This window comes from Cannabis sativa, chromosome X (assembly GCF_029168945.1).
Source record: "Cannabis sativa cultivar Pink pepper isolate KNU-18-1 chromosome X, ASM2916894v1, whole genome shotgun sequence".
In the NCBI taxonomy this organism is placed as follows: Eukaryota; Viridiplantae; Streptophyta; class Magnoliopsida; order Rosales; family Cannabaceae; genus Cannabis; species Cannabis sativa.
Genome location: NC_083610.1, coordinates 80,066,421 through 80,092,228, shown reverse-complemented (window position 1 = coordinate 80,092,228; position 25,808 = coordinate 80,066,421). Strand labels below are relative to the sequence as shown.

Below are 25,808 nucleotides of genomic sequence, written 5' to 3'. Positions count from 1 at the left end.
ATTTATTACTTAAAGAGAAATTTACGCTGCCGCGTACTATGTTTCCCACTTTTATTTCATTTTTACTGTTGAACGTTATTTATTATATTTTTACTGGCTATATTTTATATTGTGTACTGACTTTTTGCTAAAAAAAATTGTTGCTCCATTTTAACTGATACATGTCACCCTATGAATTATTTGTATTCATTTTTATATGGCAGGGAGTTCGAATATTTCTATTAACTATATTTCCCGAGACGTGTCATTTAAGTGTATTTTATAATGCACAGTTTGAGCTAGTTCATATAATTCCAACCTTAATACACATGTTAGCTTTTTATTGCTGGTCGAAATTTAGGTATAACAATTGCCCCTTTGTCTCGATGATCTCATTTAGTCAATAGTTATATTATTAATAAATCTTATTTTTAGACGTGATCCCATAGTATATACTAGTAACAATCTTTAAAAATTGTTGATACCAAGTATAAAATTTCAATACAAATTTTAGTTTTTACACCCTATTTCAATACGAATTTTATCATTCTGTATTTAATTAATTAAATAATAAATTAATGTTTATAAAATACAAAATTTCAAAAAACATAAAAATCTCTACTAGTAATTAGCTGTACGATCCCCATCATTTTATAATATATATATACCCTTTTCACAAACAATTATTGATAAAAAAGTTAAGTACGTACGTAAGTCATAAAACATCCCCAAAAACTCACTCATGCATATATAATCTATATAGTACTTATTATACAACAACAATTAAAATTATAATGAAAAGTTACAAGCTGATCATTTATATAAACCCAAATACATAGAATATTATTATTAAACAAACTGTAGAAATGTATGAAACAGCATATATATTAATGCCGTTCTTATTTATAATCTCAGCAACCTATAGTACATGGATTATTATTATTATATATATATTATAATTGATACAAGTGGCTACATGCACCCACTTGATAATTCAAAGCATACCTTAATTGTTTTCAATTTAGCAAACACGCCAATTAATAAACAGTAGTAGAATATTACACAACAACAATACTATTATAAATATACGTACATATATATATGTCGATATATATCAAACGATATTATACATATATATATATAGTAATTTTTTCTAACAACGTCAAAGACATATATAGCCTGTGTGTTAGAACTGAAATATCCCATTCTGTAATATGGTTAAGGGATATGGATTGTTAGTCGTCATCATTGGTACAAAATCAAGATCACTTGCAGTAGTAGTGTTCTCTTCTATCTGCACAACAATTTTTTCTTAATTAATTAATTATTTATTTACTGTAATCATATGTGTTTGTACATTATATATATATTTTCTTGTTTTTTAAAAAAAAAATGAGGAACAAGAATATATATATATCTTTCTTTATTTAACAGATCAATGTTATCCAAATATTTATATATTTCTTAATTGTTACCTTATCTTGGAGATACTTATTTGCAGCTTTCAGTATTCCTTCCTGATCAGTACAAAACCATTATATGATTCTTTAATTAGTATATATACCAAAAGAATATATATCATATGTATACATATATAATAAGGTAACAACGATATAGATTTTTATTTGAATGGATTTTTTATTCTAATTTATTAAATAAACTTGCTTAAGAAGTTTCATTTGATCAATGTGACGTGATCCTTTATGTACAATAATATATATACATGAGAATTTATTTACTTATATTATTCCCAAAATTTTGATAGAAATATCGTTTTGATATTTTAATAATATTTTCAGTCTACGTACGGACCATCCGAAAAAGTTTATGATTATTTTTCCATATATCATAAATTAATTTTGAATATAAAAGTGAAACTAAAACAATTAGTCATACATGTTTAATATTCAAAAAAAAAAAAAGCCATACTATTATTATCTGTGTTATCAATAATAAAAAACTCTGTGAAACTAAAAATTTAATAAGTTCAGATAATATGATATATATTTTTAAAGGGATGCAGTAATATACAATATAATTTCATCCTACAAAGTATATATAAGATAAACAATAGTTTAACAAATTTTAAACAGTAATCTAAACATTATATAATTAAAAAAAATACAAAGTATTTTGAACACTAACCTTATTTTTTAACAATTGGATCTCTTGAGACATGATGTCCATCTAATATAAATATAAATGTCTATCAGCCATTAAAAGAGTAGGAGATCAGAAAATTAAATTAATTATAAGTAATCTCATTTTATTGGTTTATATATATAAATATATATCTATATATATATATTAATTACCTTTGCCGAACGAATATGATAAATCCACAATTCCAGATTCTTTTCAAGAATTTGGAGTTCATCAAGATTCATAGTTCCTGCTCCTCCTCCAAACATGTATCTGCATGTATATCAAGAATAATGCATGTGTTTTATATAAATACATATATGCTAGGTATCAGTAGCAATGTAATGTATGTTTGTTTAGAGTTGCAATTACTTAATTATTAATTTAAATAATAATAAAATTAAATTTAATACAATTTAATTATATTTTGTAAATATATAATATATAATTTAGTTTTAAATTTATTTATAAAAAAATATATATAACTAATTTATTAAACAATAAAATAAATAAATAAATTTAGATATTTTAAATAATATAACTAGCTAATAAATTTTGTTATAAATTATGATTAATTATTGAATTAAGGTGAAATTTAAATTTAAATTAAGACTTATTTTTTTAAAAAAAAAATAATTATCTAATTTTGTTGATAATTTTAAATTAAATTTAAATATTTAAAGTTAATTTTTTTTCAAAAAAATATAATAATTAATTAATTAATTTAATTGTGATAGTTTTAACCGTTAACTTTAATGTAAAATAATATTAAACAAATATTTTCTGTTATATTGTCACATTTAATATTAGATATATATATATATTTATATATATAATCCACTTCAGTTTCATATATTATATTAAGAATAGGATAATGTTATATATGAGCATAGAAAACCAGTATGAAAAAATTGAAGTGACAACATTTTCAATATTTTGAGTTATTTCTACAACAATAGTCTTATTTCGAGATAATAGTAATTAAAATTGATGTCATTTGATTTGTGTGTAGTGTAAATTTAAAAGTTTGTATTAAATTTTCAAGCTTATATAGTATCTGTAATGAGAAAAAAATCTTAAAGGGGGAATTTATACAAATTCTAGTACTAGTTAATTATTTGAAATATCTAATGTTTTTTTATTTTGTAAATTTCTATATTATCTATATGAATTTGAAGATTAGCCGAATTAATTAATGCCATCACATGGTGAATGTAGCACAATGATTAGTGATCTATATCATGTTTGAATACCAAATATTTATATATATATATATGTAAATATATATATATATATATAAATGGTCATTTTTCTAATACCTGAGACCTTTTTGTAGTATTTCAATCTCTTGTTTCAGCATGCTTATTTCATTTTTGGCATCCTGCAATATAGTCAACGAAATACAAAATAGAAGTTTATTACAAAAATATATATATAAATACTAAATTAGCTAGCTACAAACCTAGTTTTGATGACTATATATATACATTAATTCACAATTTTTTTATTGTTATATATTATTAGGCAGGAAAAATAATGTAGTTATTGTAATTAATTTGTCAGAAAAGTATGATCTGTACAAAATTTATCAAAGCATACATATAGAAGAAGGGGGAAAATGCAAAATTTCAATGACCATAATATATTTATTATATAATAATATATATATTTATTTGATGACAACATTGGTTATTGTAGAATAACATGGAATATTTATAGGTGAAAAGGAGAATCACTACTAGAGATCACTTACTTACATTTGTAAATGGTGAGATTAAAGTAATAGTACTATATATATGCTCCTCTGAGTATATAATTAACCAATGTTTAGTAATATATATTAATTAATTTATTAAAGTTAGCTCTTTGAGTAATGTAAATCTTATTATTACGTGTCAACATTATGAGAAGAAACACTAGGAAAAATGCATATACACAACTCATCGGATTATATCATAATTAGCAAATATTCTACACAAATTAGAAACAAATTACAAAGTGCAAAGATATATATATATATATATATATATACACATACGATATATATATGGTGTGGTATGGCCCCATAATAAATTAACTTTATACGGTGCATTTTTTTTCGTGGGAGCATGAGTGAAAAATAGTATCATTCTTTTAACATTATTATAGCATTTTGTTTTTTAATTTTTTTTAAAAATAAAAAAGAAAACAAAAAATATCCTAAGAATCACAAAAAACCAGAATCCGATGCTACAAAACTTTTTGCACTCCATGTTTATGTGTCTAAATGTACTTGGTCTGGTTTTAGCCGCGGTTTTAAATAGAATATATTATTTTTATATGTATATATATATATATGTAATAAACTGTGTTAGTGTTCTATTGGGTGAGCTATATACTGCTAGTATTATTTACTTATTTGCTGGTGCTGCCCATCATGTGTGTTCATTTCTCATTTTTATGATATAATATATATTATATTGTGTATACATACCAGCTGATCAGACTGCGTCTGTAAAATGGGCTGTTGCTGATCAGCCTGAGCCACCAGAGATCCCTTGGTCGACTTCATGTACTTCTCTATAAGCCCTTGCATGGTTCTAATTAATTGTATATATATATGATACAAAATAAAAACCTAATAATTATATTATGTCACCATATATATTACACTAGCTTAACTACATATTATATATTCACAACCGCATATATATATATATAGTGCATGTGCATCTTTTCAATATATAATCTATTTAATATCATCATGCGCGCACTTTCACTGCCTCTTTTCATCATATTCATAAATAATTAAAGTTAAAAAAAGATCATTATATATATTATCATGTCATATTTAATTTGAAACCACCATTATTAATAATAATTTATATGTATATATAGGAGGCACTGACTGCTAGTAAGAATAGACACGTGTAAATAGAGGATGAAAGCCACGTACGTACCCTTTTGTGGCGAGATCGTAGAGCTTGCCATGGGCGGAGAAGATGACAAGTCCAATCTCAGCATCACAAAGAACAGAAAGCTCTTTGGCTTTCTTAAGGAGCCCAGCTCGGCGCTTACAGAAAGTAACTTGTCTGTGAACTGGGTTCTCTATTCTTCTCAGCTGAACTTTTCCACGAGCCATATATAATTTCCTTTATATATAATATATATATTGATTTTTCAAGAACAAAAAACAAAAAGAAAACAATATATATATATATATAATTTGGCTGTATTAATTGGTAATTGTATTAATATGTGAAGTTTGAATTTTTGGGGTTGTTTGATGGATGAAATTTAAGAGCTCTTAATTAGCAGCTAGCTGACAAACCTCCCACTAGTTTGAACTAGCTTCGAGGATTTGCCGCAGAAATGGGTTTGTGTGTGGTTTTGGTAAGTAGTAACTTCTATTGAAGTTGGTTCTTTTTAGTTTGAAGCTTAAGCCCTTATATACTTCTATACCTAGATTCCCTTTTCCAATATATATCTCATGCCCTTATAAAAATTATTAATCAAATAGAATAACATAGCTAAATTGTTCGGCATCTACCACCTACTTTTTTTTTTTTTTTTTGAGTTACATCTACCACCTACTTTAACACAACAACATATATATAGGGTCCGTTTGGCACAGCTTTTGGAAAAGCTAAAAGCTGATTTTTGAAAAAGCTGTGATAAAAATGTGTTTGGCAAACAGTCAAAAACAGCTTTTTTAATTTTTGGAGAAGCTACAGCTAAAAGCTAAAGCTGCTCCAACCCAACTTTTAAAAAAAGTTGTCTTGATTAAAAGACTATAATAATTTTTTTTTGTACTAAAACCATATTTACTTCTTTATTACATATTAAAAAAATAAAAAATAATAAAATAAACTAATTATAATAAAAGAAATAATTATTAAATCTCTTATTTTTTTAAAAAATAATTTATATTTTATTTTAATATTAACAAACAACATCAACCTAGAATTTTTTTTTTATATACTTGAGTTTCTAATTTTTTTTTACATTTGATAAAACATATTAAACAAATACTATAACTTATTTTTATCAAATGCATGTAAATTTATATTTGAAATAAAAAATAAAAAATATAAAAAATAAAATATTATATAAAATAAGTTTTTACATATTTGTGATTATAATAAACTAGATTATAACATTATCATTATCATTATAATAGATCTTAACAACTCACAGTACTTTAAAATTTATAATTTACCAAACACTCAGCTCAGCTTTTTTCCACAATTTTGCTACAGCTGTTTTTTCTCACAGCACAGCTATATCTGCTTTTTCCCACAGCACAGCTATACCAAACTGGCCCATATATGGGTATGCTCTTAATAGGTATTACCCATGTATGGATATTTTATTCTTGACCATTGGATCAAATATCTAATGGTTGATATTTATAATCATTAATTAAATATTAAAAAATTAATATTTCCTATTTTGTTAATCTCTATATTCTTAAAATAGATAAAACTATTAATAGAAATAAAAAATTTATAAATGGAATTGTTATTTAAAAAATAAAACACACAAAAAAAATTAACAAACTATTTTTTTTAATAAAATTTATTTTAAAGATTAAAAAGAAAAAAATTGTATATTTATCTTTTTATAAAATTTCTTCATACTAGAATTCTAAATTGCATTACTGAAAATAAAAAAATAATAATTTTAAGCTTTAAACAGTAATACACATAAAATGTATAAGATTTTTTTCTAAACCTAAAATCTTTAATTTTATAATAATTAACAATTATTTATATGTTTTTAATTATTTTTTTTAAATACTTGAGTTTACCAAATCTAAAAGAACAAAACCAATGAAGAAAATTTTAACAAAAAAAAAATGAAGGAATAAAAAAGTGTCCTAAACATTATTGAATAATGGCAATTGTCAACACAAGAATTTCAGCACAAAAAATTATATTTGACCCCTAGACAAGATTATCATCTTCCAATCCTAAAAATATAAATAATGAACAACACCTCATTAGTTATTCTAGGAGAATGATTCATGGTAATATCAAAAAAATCATTGGATGGTAATAATATTTTTCTAACAATGATAGCCTAAGTAAGAACTAAGAAGTATTGTAGCGTTTTATTTTTAAGAATATGAATAATATTAAGACAATTGGATTCCACAATCAAGCTCCTATTCTGATCTAATAAAAAAAACACATTAATATACATGTAAATGATTTTTAGTTTTACAATAATAAATTATTAATAAACTCATAATTTCATAAAATAATAAAGTAGTAATTTTAATTAATTTTATAAAATAATTTATAATTTTTTTTCAAAGTATTAGTTGTAATTATTATTTCCAATTTTATAAAAAATAAATATATTTTTTTAAAAAAAAAAAATAATTTTTAGAAACTTGCCATAAAAAGGTTATTGGATTATTACCTTATTAATTTTTTTTAGTTTCCATCAATGGGTATTATCCATTAATAAGTGTTCCATATATATATAAATATTTATTAATGTATATGCATATGCATTAATTTGCTAATAACTACTATATATATATAGCTATGTTACTCTCTTTAATTAGCTTTCAGCAAATTATTAAATAATTTTTTTAATATTAATTTGATCACTCACTGATTGATTCGTTGCTTTTTGTGATGCGGCCGGGTGTGTTTAGTGTTTATGTTTAATCAATCAATAATAATCTCGATCGATCACTTGAAAAATTCTTAAAGCATCTTCATTATTCATGAGGGTAGTTTGGTCATTTTAGTATTAGCTGGTAAAAAGAAACCCTAATTATGTCATTAATTTTGTAAAAGTTCTATCCTAGGAAGCGTAAAGATCACTATCACAATATTTATAAATTTTTCTACATATAATCAATTGTCTAATATTTAAATAAATATATATTTAAAATGTGCCTTATATATAAAGTTTGCCTGGTGTGCAAATTTATGTAATGTATAAATATTTATTATCAACTTTATCCGTAATCATTTTTGGTGGAGAGAAAATGATGTGATCTAAAAGATAAACTAACGTACTTAGGAGAATTTTCGCTTGCATAAGAAAGAGGGGGTATGGATTTTCGAGACCTCTATTTGTTTAACCAAGCTCTCTTAGCAAAATAAGCTTCTCGCATTTACAATGTCCCAAACTCTATGGATTGCCACCGTGTTTTAAAAGGTTTATACTTCAGGAAGAGGTAGTTTGTTGAAATCACTATGTCCAAGCGAGGCTCTTTTGCTTGGAAAAATATTCTCTGAGGAAGGAAACTCACTACAAGAAAAATGAGCATTACTGAGGACAAATTTTGTTGGTAAAAACCCCTGTTTTCGTCAGTATTGCGCATCAATGAGGACATTTCGTTGGTAAAAAGTCGTTGGGAATACTTCGTTGGGAAAAACGATTATCAACAACGACTTTTTAAGTCGTTGGGAATAAAAATTATCAACAACGACTATGTCGTTGGGAATAATATTTTTTTTTTTTTACAGCTGAGTGCATCAACAACGACATTGTCGTTATTGATATTATTATCAATAACGACAATGTCGTTATTGAAGAGATTCTACGAAAAAAAAAATAAATAATTTGATTGAATTTATTTGTAATTAATTATTTATATATATTATTATATTAAAATTATTAATTTAAATTTTAATTATTTTTAATTATTTAATTAATTAATATATAAAATTATTAAATTAATTAAGATATAAAATCATTTAACTAAAAGAAAATATTTAGAGTCACTAATATTACAATAAGAGTAAGTCATAAACATTATAGTAGTGCATACCTAAGTATAAATTAGTGTTCATAAAATATTAACAAACATATTAGACCGATAGTTCGTAAAATTAAAAAGATATTCTAAAAGAACACTACCACAAAATTCACTATTCACGTCGGTCAACGCGACTGTTCATCGCGTTGACCGACGTGAATAGTACTATATTCAATATATTCGTCACTTTTAAAATGTCACAAAAAATAAACAAATAGCGTCGGTTCTATCTTTGTCACTAATTACCCAACCGACGGTAAAAGTCAAAGAAATTTAAAAAATTCGTTCATTATTAGCGTCGTTTTAAAAGCCTCACTTAAGCTTTGTGTGGCGTTTTAAAAACGACGCTAAAAACGATTGTGAGTGTGAGAAAACGACGCAGATTCTCATATTGTTCACTAAACAGTCGAATACACTATATCATTTTCACTTTTCCCTCTCTTTCTCTGAACAGCTCTCTTTCCCTCTCTTTCTCTCTTGCGATTTCAGTCTGAAGGTCTCTCTCTTTCCCCTCTCTTTCTCTCTTGCGATTGAATGTCTGAAGCTGCGAACTGAGATTACGAAGCCGGCCATAGAGACACACATTTTCGAACGGACGATGCGATTACGAAGCTCACGTCGTCGTAGGTCTCCTCTCCCACCTCCGTAAGTCCGTCTCGTTCCATCTCTCTGTCGTTCTTTTTTTTTCTTTTTTTTTTTCAACTATAATCTATCTCTCTCTCTCAGTCTCTCATTTTTATCATCAAAAAATAAGCTTTTGTACAGTAAAGTCTCTTCCTTTATCTCTCAGTCTCACTGTGTTTTGGTTTTTTTTTTTGATGATTATGTGATTTGCTGAATTGGGTTTTGTTTGATTATTTTAGTTTTATATTTCCATTACATTATTGATATGATTGCTGAATTGGGTTGCTTTGGATTTTTATGTGATTTCCTGAATTGGGTTTCATTTAGTTTTGTCTAATCTGTGATTGAATTTGGGAAAAATGTTTGCTTTTGTTTGATTAATATTATTTAGCTAATATGATTGTTTTAGGGATTTTACCTTGTTTTATCTTTTTTCCATTTCATTATTGATATGACTGTTGAATTGGGTTGTTTTGGATTTTTATGTTATTTTGATAGGTGATTAGTGTTAATCATAATTGATGAAATTGAAAATCCCTAAATTTGAAAAAATTGCATGATGACATGTTAGGACATGAAAACAAGGCAAGTCATTTTGAATAAGGCAAGTCATTTTCTAAGTTGGTTCTCTTCAACTCGTTGGTGTTAGTAATTCTTTAACAATATGCAAAATCAAGCTTTAATTTCAGAGACAAAAATATTACAGCATATTATTATAAGTGTTTAAAAATTGATCTAAAGAAAACCTTTGATGATTCAAAAGGAAGAAACTTTAATAGCCAATGACCACAGTTACTAAAATAATCACTTAATTTCGATCAGATTTTAGATAGCAATACACTAATACATATGAGCTAGGATTTTAATCCAACAGTTGGGTTTTGGCTTGGACAGGCAACACTTGATGCACTTTCGTTTGAGCTGCCTAAAGCAGCTTCAAGATTTGGAGGGGTCTCAGATAAATGCTTGGTCATTGCTGGTAAAGTGATTGACCGGTTTGTGTCATTGTGTAGTCCTCGAGAGATGCTTCCCATTCTCTGTGAGGTATGTTGTTTTGGGATTGATAATTGGAATAGCTTAGCTTAGGTGGTAGAGTAAATTTATGTTAATACTTTTGTTTTTATGGGTCTAGTGTTTTGCTGATAGTTTGATTGTAATTGGAGCAGGCATTAGATTCCCCAAGTGAAATGAACAGTGGTTCTAGTTATTTTGTCCCTCTTCTAAATGGGCTTTCTCAAGGTAATAAGGATGTTGATGTTAGTGATTAATTGGTTGGATGCGTTATTGTTCTGATAATGTTATTGCTTGCAATATACTTCTACTATTAGTCTTGGTTTTTTTGTTCCCCCAAATTCTATTCAATTAAACTTGTTGACTTTTAGTTTCTTGTTATTGTTACACTTATATGTTGCTTTCTGGACTAAGAGGAATTCAAACTAATTCTTCTTTTTTTGGCTCGGGTCATTGTTTCGTGTTCAAATTAAGATTTGTTGCTGTCTTTTTGTTTTTCACTAGTTCAACTTATTTATCATTTTGCACTAGATGGTATGAATTAACTTTGAAGAGAAGATGCCAAAACTACTACACTTATTGTCATCTGCTTTGTGTTTGGACATGCATGATCCTGGAAAGTTAATGAAAATATTCTTCTTCTGTTTCAGTTCTTATATCCATTCAGAAGCGGCACTTTGAACAACTAAAAACGGCAATCCCCATTGTTGTCAAAGTTTTAATGGCCGTGTCTTCAGAGTTTGACAATGACTGTACAGAACTGAAAGATCTTTATGATGGAGCTTTGAGTATAGCGAATTCAGTACATTCAGTTTGCATAAAACAGGTCTGTTAGTGTTTAAAGGATTTATTCACTGATTTTTCTCCTAAATACTATAAAGGTTTGATTGTGTTTTGGTCCATTTGCAGGAGGGCAGTGTAAATGAGAAGATTCGTGCTCTACTTGGCCTATATGTCCTGCAAATTATGGTTGACATTGCTGCATCTAGCTGAAGTTCCCTTTCTGCTGTTTGTTGTTTTGATATATTAAGTAGTGAAAGAATTTCCCGTTTTGGCTTTTTTTATATTCACATCTTTTATATTCCCATTGATTATAGATTAAGTACTTAAGGTTACTACACTTTTGATATAATACATGAGTAACAAGTTTTATGATTATTGTTATCTTTTGCATATATTATTAGTTTATATTTAGTTTACGATATACATGGAATTTAAGTTTTAGAATCGATTTTATTAACAATTTTGGTATTGTGTGATTAGTTAATAGAATCGATTACTAATTTAATATAAGTTTCAAAAATGTTATTTTAATTTTTTTTTGTATTATGTATTTACTATTATATAGAGTTATTCTAAAATTTGATAATGCAGGTGGGGAAAATTGCATGAAAAGTTTGCAATTTTCCCTTACTTATATTTGTGCTTCATTTTATAAGTGACGCAATAGGTAAAAAAAAAAAGTTTTTTCGAAATAGATATGACATTTTTAAACCGACGGAATAAGTTTTTTGTGACAATTTTAAAATGCCATGACACATTTAGCGTCACTTTTTAACCGACGCTTAAAATAAAATAGAAAAGTAATTTTTTAGCGTCGGTTTTAAAATGACGAAAATTGTATTTTGCGTCTTTTTAAAAACGACGCAAATAAAACACTATTTACGTCTACGGATTACACGTCGGTTCTGTAGACCGACGCAAAATCTTTATATGTCACTTATAAAACGACGAAAATACCCCTTTTTGTAGTAGTGGAAGTTTGTAGTAGCATCGTCCTCATCACTAGCATCTCGAGGAACATCCGACCCAGGAACATCCGGCATCTGTGGGTAGTATGGCGGCATTTGCGAGGTAGTCATCATCTGAGATGTCTGTTGCCCATGTAGTGTCGGCATCATTTGAGATGTCTGCTGCCCTTGTTGTGTCGGCATCATCTGAGAAGTCTGTTGTCCTAGATGTGTCGGCATCATTTGAGATGTCTGCTCCCATGGTTGTGTCGGCATCGTCTGCGATGTGTTCGATATTGCCGCCCTTGTGTCGACATCGAACATTTTGCGGCATCTGTGACATTTGTGGCATCCGAGGCTCGACACATGAGACGTACGGCGACCGCGTCATCATATTCAACAATACTTGCGAATTGTGTGGCGGCGAAACACAAGCGCAAGTATGAAGTACATTTGGTAATGAAATTGCTCGGGACTTAACCTTCCGGGCGAAGGAACAAAAGACATGTTGTAGCGAGAGGTGTTGTAGCGATTCTTTGAAACGAAGTAGAGTCGATGCGGCTGTGAAAACCCATTGGGTTAAAACCCATTTGAGAGCGAGACGGTTGAGGACGTATGGGTTGGGTTGGAGAGCCGCATCATTCATCTCGACATCCATTGGTTCCCGACGTTCACGTGACATTTGTTGAGTCAACGTACGTATTTGTTTACGTAACTCAACAACTCAAGCTTGTTTCCCGTAAGTCGGTTGATCGGCGGTTGCGAGTTGTGAGCGTCGTCCTGATGATTGGCCTTTCAACTTGCGACCCACTCCTCGTTGATGGCCACGCCTCTCTCCAAGTGTTTTCCGAAGAATCTCAAGTTCTGAAACTTGTGAAGATTCAAGAGCACTATTTCGAGTTGTCAACATCTCTTCCTATAATTAATATAAATAAGTTAGAAATCAAGCAAAGTTACAATTATTTGAAAATATTTAAAAGTTATTATTTTATATATCTTACATATTTATTTTTGGCAGCCTCATTAATGAAGGTGTTGGTGTCTTTCTTAGTATGACATTCTTTCCAAGTCTCAATGTAACCCTTTCCTTGCTGATAAATATAACTTGTTAGAAAATTATATATAAAGTAAACTTTGTAAAATAGAAATTTAATATATTAACTTACTTTTTGACGAAGAATCTCGGCCATAGTTACCGAGCCACATTGTTGAAGAGAATTTCATCTTACGTCGATTGATAGAGTTTTGTTGCTTCGACCGTTGAATGAAATCGGGAGTTGTGAACAATTCACATATTAGTCGCCATTGGTCTTCATTAAGTTCATTGGGAGGGTTCTTCTTGCATTTTCAAAGTCTTACGGGTTTTTGTAATATTCTGCGAAGTGTTGCAATCTAATATTCTTTCGTGTTTTGTACTTCTAAGCCATCTCGGCTATCGAAATAGCTACTAACTTTGGATATTTGTCAAGCTTGGTAATAATGCTTGCATATGACAAAAATAAATTAAAATAACATGGTAATAATCACATTTATTAGTGTAGATAAATTAATAATTATTTACTAGAAGCTTGGTTAAGATGAGGTGTTCGTACTGCTCCGGGACATTTGCCCAACTTGGATGATGTCCAGGCACATGCAGTGCAACCTCTCGCCCTACCAATCGAGGAAAAGCTTTACTCTCCAAGCCTACTATTTTGTTTGAGACACTGTCAACTCCATCCGGACAAGCTACTACGGGCAGGAAAATCATTAATTGTCCAAAGAAGAGCTGCGCGCATGTTGAACATTGAGTTGGTTGTAGCATCTCTTGTTTCAACACCCTGAGTCCACAATGCGTTTAGCTCGTCCACCAATGGCCTTAAAAAGACATCCATGTCCTTACCGGAGTGACTTCGGTCGGGAATAAGGAGACTCAACTTATGAAATTGTTATCCTTCATACACATCCAAGGTGGCAAATTGTAATTCACCAACCTTTACGGGCCACATACTATACGAGAGGCTCATGTTGCCAAAAGGATTAAATCCATCGGCGGCTAAGCTGAGGCGAACATTCGAGGATCTCTTGCAAAATCGGGATGTCCGGAGTCAAAGTCTTTCCACGCGGCGAGAATCAACGGGATGACGCATAACACCATTTTCTCTCACACGACCAGTACGATGCCATACCATCTCTTTGGATGTATGTCTTGAGCTTGTATAATCTTTTCAATCGAGGAGTCAACGGAAAGTAGCGCATCACTTTTATGCGCTACTTTTTTTCCGCTTGTCTCCTCATTAATCCATCTGCGGTCACTTTGCACAGGGCAAAAATCTTTCGAGGCATGCTCATTGTGAAACAAACAACAATTGTTCACGCACACGTGGATTGATTCGTACCCTAATCCTAATTTTCCTAATTTCTTCTTCGCCTCATAGTGTGTTGCAGGAATTTTATTCTCCTTCGGAAATGCAAACTTCAACAACTTCAACAATTCATCAAAGATATAATTTGGTATTTTTCCCAAATTTTTTAAGTGCATCAACTTTGCTATAAAGTTGAGGGACGATATCCAATCGCAACGAGGATACAACTCTGGCTCAATCTCCTCAAACATGTCATGACCCCTCTGCATTTCATCATCACCAGCTCTTTCGTCGTCATCTATAGGAGGGAAGAAATCTTCAATGACACCAGCCATCTCATCCGCATCGACATTGATGTTAGCCTCGACAGGTTCATCTGGCTCCGCATGGTAAATCCACTTCTCATAGCTGCTCTCGAAACCCTTTGTAAAGATGTGTGCCTCCACAGTATTCAAAGGATGCAATCTAGTATTCTTGCATTTAACACAAGGACAGAAAATTCTTCCGTCACAATCCTTGTGTTTAGACGCAAGTTCCATAAAGACTTGGAGACCTTCCCGAAGTCGAATCCTTACGATTTCTCATGGTCACCCAAGTCTTATCGATTGCCATCTACCAAAAAATTTACGTTTACTACATTATAATCAAATTGTCTACTGTCAAACGAATTTGGTAATTTTGAATGTGTAGTTGAACTAAGGCTAATCTTACGTCATTTTATGAAACTTTTTTTAACTTTTATTTTAAACTATACTTACATTAAATATTATAGTATTTATCAAATTATTTGTTAATTTTTTTTATTACAAGAATTTATTAATTATAAAATTTATCACTTATTCAATTATTAATTATTTATATTCAACTAATTAAAGTTATTTATAATTATTTAATTATTTATTATTATTTTTTATAAATATACAAAAAATCTTTTAAATTCAATTACTTAATTTTAGGATTTATTTCACTAATTTTGTTAAATAAATATTAATTGAAATAATTGTCCATTTAAAAAATAACTTGTTACTAGTTTTATAACAAACTATTAACTTATTATAAATTATTAAAATAACAAAATTTTTATTATCTCAAAATTTTACCGAAATTCTTTTATTTAAATTATTTTTATTTAATAAAATATTATATTTTTTATTAATAAAATTATTTCTTAATATTTTTTATTGTAAGAATTTATTCAATATTAAATTCATTACTTATTCAATTATTAATTATCTATTCTCAACTAATAAAAGTTATTTATTGATTCAAAAAAAAAAAGTTATCTATTAAATATTTAATTATTTATTAATATTTTTTAAACAAAATACAAATTTCATTTACGTCATTTTATGAAACCTTTTTTAACTTTTATTTTAAACTATACTTACATTAAATATTATATTATCGTATTTATCAAATTATTTGTTAATTTTTTTTATTACAAGAATTTATTAATTATAAAATTTATCACTTATTCAATTATTAATTATTTATATTCAACTAATTAAAGTTATTTAAAGTTATTTAATTATTTATTATTATTTTTTATAAATATACAAAAAATCTTTTAAATTCAATTACTTAATTTTAGGATTTATTTCACTAATTTTGTTAAATAAATATTAATTTAAATAATTGTCCATTTAAAAAATAACTTGTTACTAGTTTTATAACAAACTATTAACTTATTATAAATTATTAAAATAACAAAAATTTTATTATCTCAAAATTTTACCGAAATCCTTTTATTTAAATTATTTTTATTTAATAAAATATTATATTTTTTATTAATATAATTATTTCTTAATATTTTTTATTGTAAGAATTTATTTAATGTTAAATTCATTACTTATTTAATTATTAATTATCTATTCTCAACTAATAAAAGTTATTTATTGATTCAAAAAATAAATAAAAGTTATTTATTAAATATTTAATTATTTATTATTATTTTTTAAACAAAATACAAATTTCATTTACTTAAATTACTTAATTTTAACATTAATTTTATTAATTTTTATAAATAATTATTACCTTATAATTTTTCTTTTTAAATACAACTTTAATATTTTTTATAAAAAAATTACTAATTTATTAAATTAACCTAATTTTTTTTACTATATGAAATTTTAAAAAAAATTGGACAGCATAACATTTATATTTTACACTATACCCAAAAAATTTTAAACCTCATTTATACAATCTTTACAACTTTAAAATACATTACACAATTTTAAATATTACAAAGTTTCAAAGTAAATCAAAAATTTATTACAATACAAAAAATAACAAAAAAACAAATACAAACACACATACTATTTTCAGATTATACACATCTATATTAAAAAGAAAAAAAAAATTACAATCACTTAAAACAATACATACATTATTAAAAACACATACATATAACTCAAATACATATATATTTAAACATATATTTAAAATAAATATTACAAACATCTAAATAACAAAATTTATCTACATATTTATAAATACATATATAAATATAAAACAATATATATACATATTACAAATGAGGGTATACCTCAAAAATCGCCGCCGGTGGCGGTGGGCGCGCGGAGGTTCGGGGGCGGAGGAGAGACCCGGTGGGGCGGGCGACGCGCGACTTCGGGTGGTGGCGGACGTAACTTCGGGCGCACAGGTTGAATGGGTTAGGGTTAGGGTTGAAGGTGGCTGAATAGAGAGGAAAATGGGTTAGGGTTTGGCTGAATAGAGAGGAAAATGGAATGGGTTTGGCTGAGAAATGAGGAAGGCTCGCTGCATTTTTTTTTTTATACAGAGCACTTCCCAACGACATTGTCGTTGGTGACGACGATCAGCTGCAACGTGTCGATGCGTCACCACGACAATGTCGTTGGGAGCTGAAATGAGAGGGAAAATTACCGCCCTTTTACAACGGCCATTTTTCAAATTATATAAAACTTTTCCCAACGACAATGTCGTTATTGAAGTATTTTCAATAACGACATTGTCGTTATTGATGATAAATTTTTTATAAAAAAAAAATAATAATAGTTGTCCCAACGACAGGTAAGTGTCGTTATTGATAGTACCATTTTTAATGAGGACTTTTTGGCGTTGGTAATAGTGGCGTTGGTATAAACCATTATTGTTGTAGTGACTCTTTGATTTTGAGGCAGTTTGACTGTTGAGAATGATTTGGACATCAATATCTACTCCGACTACTGGATTCCTTCAGTTCCACCGGGTCTTGTGTCAACTCCTCAACGACTTGATGGGTTGGCTAAGGTCTTTTTGCTTCGTGACGCTTAGGGAGGTTGGAATAAAGAGCTTATTCGGTCTAATTTTCTTGTTAAAGAAGCTGAGACTATTCTCTTTATTCCTTGGTCCACTAACGATGTTTCTGACAAACTTATTTGCAACTTTGAGAATTCCGGGTGGTTTACCATCAAGAGTGGCTATTGGTTGGCTCGTCGTAACTTGGCTTTGACTCGTGCCTCTCCATCTAATGGTTTTCCTGGATGGTGGAGGAAGATTTGGTCCCTCAACCATCCTCCTAAGGTAAGACTTTTTGCATGGCAAATTATCCATAATTGGATTCCTACTAAAGTAAATTTAGCTCGCCATGGTCTTTTATCTGATGGTTTATGTCCTTTATGTGGGGTAGAAGAGGAAACTACTCATCATGCTCTTTGAGATTGTCTTCACTACAAGAAATGTCACTTTTGCCAGCACAATTTGCTACTGCACTGGTGAAAGTAGCTTTTACCAGCGCATCTCGCAAACTCCACTAGCAAAAAGGTTAAAGTTTTACCAACGCACATTTGCAATGACAAAAATCTAACTTTTACCAGTGTATTTACGTGCTGGCTTATTTTTGCCAGCATTTTTCATTTAACACCGGTAAAAGTTCTAATACCAACCCCTTTTGCCAACACATCAAAAGTAGATTTTATTTTGCCAGAACAATACCAAACTTTTGCCAGCGCAAAAATTTGCTGGAAAAAGTGACATTTCTTGTAGTGCTTTCTTTGATACATTGTATGAAGATTTGTAAGTTTGTGTTGGGTGACCTAAGGAGCCATTGCGTAAATTTTCTTAACTTTGTTCATAGATTTATTGATCTCAACCCTTTCCAAAGAGATGCTTGAATTGGTTATGGTAATTTTATGGCGAATTTGGTTTCGAAGTAATAGGAAAGCCCATAACAATATTGAGTTGACTCCTGAGCTCACTGTTATTTGGGCTAGAGACTACCTTGGGAATTTTCACAACAAACAACAGGTGGTGGCTGGCCCCGTCACGGCCGAGAGTGACTGTTCCTCGGGATGGCGCTTCTAATGAAAGATTAGGTTTTGCTCTTCAAACTTCTAAATGGGCTCCTCTCCCTCGTGGTTTTTTGAAAGTGAATACTGATGCTGCTCTTAATTTGACAAATCAATGCAGAGAGGTTGGGTATGGTAATTCATGATGAATTATTGAGTGCCCGTTGCTCTAGATGCTTGGTGGTTGAGACTTTCTCCTCAAAAAAAAGTTTCTTATATTATAATTTAAATGAAATTATATGGACTCTTCCTAGTCAATTGCACTAATTATTGCTATATGGGGCCAGTGACAGAGGCGAGATATATAAATTGGGGGACAAATTATGAACAAAAAATATTTCAAACAGGATATAAGAATAACCTCATAACTCGGGAAGCCGCCAAGACACCAGAAGGGGCTCCTCGAGGTAATTCATCTCATTTTTATGGATGGTCCCCTACCGTCCTCGAAAAAACCCCTAATCGCTTGGTCAAGTTTAGGGATAGCCAATATAACTTCTACATCTGGAACCGTGTCAATTTTCTGTCCCATGATTAGTATTCAAAGTTTCATGTTTAGTTGACTAACAACAGTTCTTACTATGGAATTGCTGACCAATATAGTACAAATACTCATAGGGCTGCTAGTTGGGATTTGGACTTGTCTCCGCTTAATTCCTTTGATCTTTTTATGATAACTGGTCTAGAGAATTTAGTAACTATTATAGCAATCCCCCTCTCCTAGCTCTTCTAAAAGTTATTTAGGTGGGAGTTTTGGTCTCGCAACTTTATAGTTATCCTCGCTTTTCAGACTTTAATTATTTCCTGTTTTACCTTTACAAAAATGGATCTTGAAGTAGCTCTTAATAGCCCCATTATTACTGTAAAGAGAGGAAAAAAGCGAGAAACTTCTTCTACTAAAGGATCTAAACAACCAAAGGTTCCACAAAAGAATAAGACTAATAAGCTATCTTTTCTTCCTCTAAAACTAGTCAATATCGAGACAGTTTCTATTGTCGAAGTCCCCTCGTCTCCGCCAAAGGCAGTTGAAGACTCGACCCTTGATAAAGGAAAACATGTGGTTCAAGATCCACGTAAGGTAACCTTTCACCCTGAGTTTCTTGAGGTGCAGCTTCTCGATCCAATCATTCCTCTTCCCCATGAAGCAGGAGTTTCTAAAGCAAAGGCTTGTTCTGGTTTCATTACCTGAGCAAGTCATTACTCCTGAAACTATGTGAAGGACGACTGGGAGCTTATCAACTACGACTCATCTTCTGACCTCCTCAACCGAAGCGAAGATTTGGTGTAATTTGAAAGTTTTCCCTCTCCACTTTGAAGTAAAAAAAATTCTTTTCTCCTCTTTTTGTAGTCCTTCTTTCTTTTCCACCTAGGGGACTCTAATGGCATGCCTTGGCTTCTAATCTCACTAGTAGAATACTACTTGGCTTACCCTCTAACTTAATGAAGCCCTTAAGACATGCGAAGCTTTAGCATCTAAAATGGATTCTGTCGTTGGGGAGAATGACAAGCTCAAAATTCAAGCCAATGACCTTCAAACTGAAATCTAAGAGAAAAACTCAAGGATTGAATCTCTAAAACAGAGTTTTAATGAAGTTACTGAGAAAGCCAAAAAGGGCCTGACTGTTAAAGAAAAATATGCCAAGATGATTGTAAAGGGTTTGGGTCTAGCCTTGTCGGCCCAACCCTACAGTGGTACATTAATTTACAAAATAAACACCCCATCTTATGAAGACATATCAGAATCAATATGCAAGGGTTTAGGGTTAGTTGGTCACGTGCACCATTCTCCATACCACAATATAAAATAAATTTCTAACCATTATATATTATTAATACATAAACCATTAAAAACATTAAAAATTGACTTTGACCTCGGTGAGTGTCGATCTCATGAACCCCAAGGAAATCATCCAATGTATTACCAATTGTGTTGCTATATTTTCTTGCATATATCAGGGTACATTTATATATATTACATATTTTCTATACATTATATATTAATTTTCAATTTTGGGCCCCCAAAATTATGGGGCCTAGGGTCTAGGCCCCAATTGCCCTACCCTTAGGCCGACCCTGGGTTATGCACAACTGGCTATCGTTATGGTCCAGCCAGAATAAAGACCCCATCTTACGAAGACATATCAGATTCAATATACAAGAGTTTAGGGTTAGTTGGTCACTAGGGCTGGACATTTATAGGGTTGGGCCGACCAACCCGCCCAACCCAACCCGATATGGGTCGAACAGCCCAATAAAAAGTGGGGCCGAAATTAGTTTAGGTTAAAATTTTAATAACCTACATGTATTGGGTCGAAAATGGGTTGGCTAAATTGTAGCCCGTTGAACCCAACCCGACCCGCAGCTTAAACAAGATAATAGATAATATATATTGCATTTATTTCACATGACTAATTTTCTAACACTACCTACCAACCTACCACGTGAAGAAATAGTCTTGAATAATATTCACACGTGAATAATATTCACAAATGACAATCACACCTACCAACCTACCACTAAACAAGCTACATCATCTGACATCATGTTTTTGAAAGACTCTGTAGAGGACCCAATCTCCTTCTTCAGAATTCCTAGTTCTTATGTTTTTGTTAAAGTGTTTTGCAATCTTCTATTGGTAGGTTGCTACTCTTATCAGTGCTTGATCTCTATGTTCATCAATTAAGTCAAGGTTATGCCTGGCTGTCATTGTGGTCCAGCCAAATAATAAAACAAATTCCTAACTATTATATATTATTAATATATAAACTATTAAAAACTTTAAAAATTGACTTTGGCATCGGTCAATGTCGATCTCATGAATCCCAAGGAATTCATCCAATGCATTACCAATTGTGCTGCTATATTTTCTTGCATATATTAGCGTACATTTGTATATATTATATATTTTCTACACATTATATACCAATTTTCAATTTTGGGCCCCCAAAATTATGGGACCTGGGGCTTAGGGCCTAGGCCCCAGTTGCTCCACCCTTGGGCCGACCCTGGGTTATGGCTCAACTGACTATTGTTGTGGTTCAGCTAGATAAAAGACCCCATCTTACAAAGACATATCAGAATCATTATACAAGGGTTTAGGGTTAGTTGGTCATGTGCACCATTCTACACCCACTCCACTCCCTAAGTTGTGAGAAAAGCCAATTTTGTAGTAGTGAAAGGATGAGATGTTGTAACTTCTAAGTGTACTGATGCTACACTTAATAACTTAAATTGAATAAAGTAAATAATTTAAAGAAAAAGATCAGAAGTGATACTATTTGAGGTGGATTGCATTCCAACTATTACTTATGGTTGGGCTTGGAGTTTGTACGCCTTTCATCCTATGACCTTGGTTATTTGGTACGGACTTTCTCAAGTTGGTCCAAGTTTAGCGGTGCCTCGCTCTTGAGTGTTTTGGAATACTCTACAGAGGTCCTAATCTCCTTCTTTGAAATTCCTAGTCCTTCTATTTTTATTGAAGTGTTTTGCAATCTTCTGTTGGTAGGCTGCTACTCTTATCAGTGCTTGATCTCTATGTTAATCAATTAAGTTAAGGTTATGGCACAGATGGCAGTCGTTGTGATCCAGCCAGATAAAAGAGCCCATCTTACGAAGACATAATGGTTAGGTTGTTATTCTTAATAATGCTTGATCTTTATGTTCATCGATTAAGTCAAGGTTATGGCACTACTGGTTGTCGTAGTGGTCCAGTCAGATAAAAGACCCCATCTTACGAAGACATATCAGAATCAATATGCAAGGATTCAGGGTTAGCTGGTCATGTGCACCATTCTCCACCCACACCACTCCTTAAATTGTGGGAAAAGCCAATTTTGTAGTAGTGAAAGGATGAGATGTTGTAAGCTTCTAAGTGTACTGATCCTACATTTAATAACTGAAATTGAATAAAGTAAATAATTGAGAGAAAAAGATCAAAAGTGATACTATTTGAGGTGGATTGCATTCTAACTATTACTTATGGTTCGTCCATATTGGTCTTGGAGTTTGTACGCCCCTCGTCATATGACCTTGGTTATCTGGTATGGACCTTCCCAAGTTGGTCCAAGTTTACTGGTGCCTGACTCTTTAATGTTTTGGAAAACTCAGCAGAGGACCTAATATCCTTCTTTGAAATTCCTAGTCCTTATGCTTTTGTTGAAGTATTTTGCAATCTTCTGTTGGTAGGCTGCTACTCTTATTAGTGTTTGATCTTTATGTTCATCGATTAAGTTAAGGTTATGACACAGCTGGCTATCGTTATGATCTAGCCAGATAAAAGACCCCGTCTTACGAAGACATATCAAAATTAATATGCAAAGGTTTAGGGTTAGCTGGTCACGTGCACCATTCTCCACCCACACCACTCCCTAAATTGTGGGAAAAGCTAATTTTATAGTAGTGAAAGGATGAGAAATTGTAAGCTTCTAAGTGTACTGATCTGAGACTTAATAACTGAAATTAAATAAAGTAAATAATTGAGAGAAAAAGATCATAAGTGATACTATTTAAGGTGGATTGCATTCTAACTATTACTTATGATTCGTCCTTCTTTGGCTTGGAGTATGTACGCCCCTCGTCCTATGACCTTGGTTATTTGGTACTAACCTTCTTAAGTTGGTCCAAGTTTACCGGTGCCAGGTTCTTGAGTGTTTTGGAAGATTTTGCGAAGGACTCAATCTCCTTCTTTGAAATTCCTAGTCTTTATATATTTGTTGAAGTGTTTTGCAATCTTCTGTTGGTAGGCTGCTACTCTTATCAGTGTTTAATCTTTATATTCATCAATTAATCAAGGTTATGGCACAGCTGCCTATCGCTGTGGTCCTCTATTGCATGTAGGCATCAAGCTGTTGGGAGGTCTTGTTCGACTGGAATATCGCTTTTCCTCTATAGGTTAGGGAGAAAGTTGTTTATCTAGTCGATGTTCTTGTGATTGTTCGGTAAGACCAAAGGACTCCTGGAAGCTCATCTGCCCATCTCCCTTTGGATTTTTCTAATCTTTTCTTGAGCATTCCAATGATGGTCTTGTTTGTAGATTCAACTTGACCATTAGCTTGAGGGTATCTTGAGGTGTAGAAACTTAGTTGAATACCCCACCTCTTGCAAAAATCCTTGAAGTCATTGTTAATGAAGTAGGATCCGCTGTCTGTCAAAATTTCTTTTGGTACTCCGAACCTACAAATGATGCTAAAGAAAAGTTCTTAGAGTCTCAGGGTGTTGAAAAACACTTATAAGCTTACAACATCTCATCATTTCACTACTATAAAATTGGCTTTTCTCACATATTAACGTAGATTTTTGTGAACCTATTTTGAGCCTCACGATTATGATTCAACACAGAAAATATAAAAGCTATAGAAAAATAAAATATGAACATTGGGTTTTTTACGAGGTTTTGCAGTTAAAATTCTACATAGTCCATGAGTCAATCTTATTCAGATTTCTGAGTATTTTTTTAGGGCCTCTCTCGTATAAGAGTTTTTTGTCCCTTTTTTGAGATTGTTTGCTACTATTTATAATTGCATAGTGGTAGTTAATTACAAGGCTGAACAAAATGTAATTACAGTCATTATTCCTTAAATCGTGGGAGCTGATTACATATCATGAAATCTAAATGCGGTGCATCATTTTGAAAATCATTTAGCTGTGATTTTCCAGCTTTTACTAGGTTAGAAATATCGTGTACTAAACACGTCTTTAATTGTTGAATCTGGAGATGTCTCGACAAAAACCAGACTGAAGTGATCCCAATGGCGAGCTGGTACCATTCTTCTTTCCGAGGTCGACAAGATATGTTTTGCATCGATCGTGGGTATGCACAAATCTTCTGACTTGCAAGGGTTACGAGCCTCGCTCCTGTTAGTTGGATGGAACAATATGAAGCTTCCTCGTAGCGAGATTGTCATCTCACATTCTTGTTCTTCGAGCCAATCCAACTTTGACACTTAATTTGCTTATTGTAGTTAAGGTATGTGTTACTTTTCTCCGGTGCCTCGCTATTCTCCTTTAGCGACATATGGTTTCTCGTTAATACAATAGCCAGTTCGTACATTGATTCCTCGCCTAAGACCTTTCAGTTAGCGGGTTGCAAATATACTCTGGTACTTACGTAATTAAGGAGTTATTCCATAAAAAGATATGGCATCGATTCACATTCCCTTTATCTTGACACGTGTCCTTCAACCAAATTTTGGGTATAACAATTGCCCCTCAAAAAGTTCTTTTTTAGTAAAAAGAGCTTTTTAATAATTACGGAGGGCATTTTTGCCAAAATCCTTTCTTGGAAAGGACTCCTCCTTTGATTCTGGCGGTTGTATGGTTTCGAAGATCATTATGAATCGCCTATTCATATTCTGTACGATTCCCAACAGTTAGATTTCCCAATCTTTAACTTTCTTGTCACTGAACTTCATGTATAAAAGGGCGGCTCATGCTTGTCATTTTTCACAACCCTTCTGGCTCTTTAGTGAAGTCCATTTTCAGAATGGATTACTTCCTTCCTGCCAAAATGTCTCTTTTGAGTTCAGAAGTTTATCCTTCCAGACTCATAATACCCAGATGCACCAACCATTTTCCATTTGTTCCTACAGACTTCAAGCCTCAACCGGAGTCGAAAACGATGGATTCCAGGGTTGAGGAGCTTCCGACCAATCCAAACTAAGGAAACTCTGTGGCTTGCCATGGCCGATCCTCACAAGCGATCCCAAACGGTATAAATCTTGTGAGCGATCTCAAAGATCCTCTTCAGGCTGATGAGGAATTCCAAAGGAAGATTGGCATGGTTTCAGGTGGATCTGGGAAAGAAGTTGGCATGATTTCTATCAGAGAATCTAGCCAACCTAAGATCCCTACCTGTGCCAGGAGATCTTTGCGTTAGCCTCTCTCCAGTGTTGAGAAATTTCCTGAGGCT

The 25,808-nt window shown here is 31.3% G+C and overlaps 2 protein-coding genes across 2 annotated transcripts; one reads left to right on the top strand and one right to left on the bottom strand.

The window, feature by feature from the left end:
• Nucleotides 1-768: 768 nt before the first annotated feature.
• LOC115699728 (agamous-like MADS-box protein AGL12) lies at nt 769-5,597 on the bottom strand. The gene is made up of 7 exons (XM_030627267.2): nt 5,061-5,597; nt 4,595-4,700; nt 3,441-3,502; nt 2,295-2,394; nt 2,125-2,166; nt 1,455-1,496; nt 769-1,273 (listed from the first exon to the last, which is right to left on the bottom strand). The coding sequence occupies exons 1-7, from the start codon at nt 5,240-5,242 to the stop codon at nt 1,166-1,168; spliced, it is 642 nt and encodes a 213-aa protein (XP_030483127.1). The 5' UTR covers nt 5,243-5,597; the 3' UTR covers nt 769-1,165.
• A 4,566-nt stretch (nt 5,598-10,163) lies between these two features.
• Nucleotides 10,164-11,812, top strand: LOC115696359 (aberrant root formation protein 4-like). The gene is made up of 4 exons (XM_030623261.2): nt 10,164-10,552; nt 10,675-10,747; nt 11,170-11,345; nt 11,429-11,812. The coding sequence occupies exons 1-4, from the start codon at nt 10,532-10,534 to the stop codon at nt 11,510-11,512; spliced, it is 354 nt and encodes a 117-aa protein (XP_030479121.2). The 5' UTR covers nt 10,164-10,531; the 3' UTR covers nt 11,513-11,812.
• Nucleotides 11,813-25,808: the final 13,996 nt, after the last annotated feature.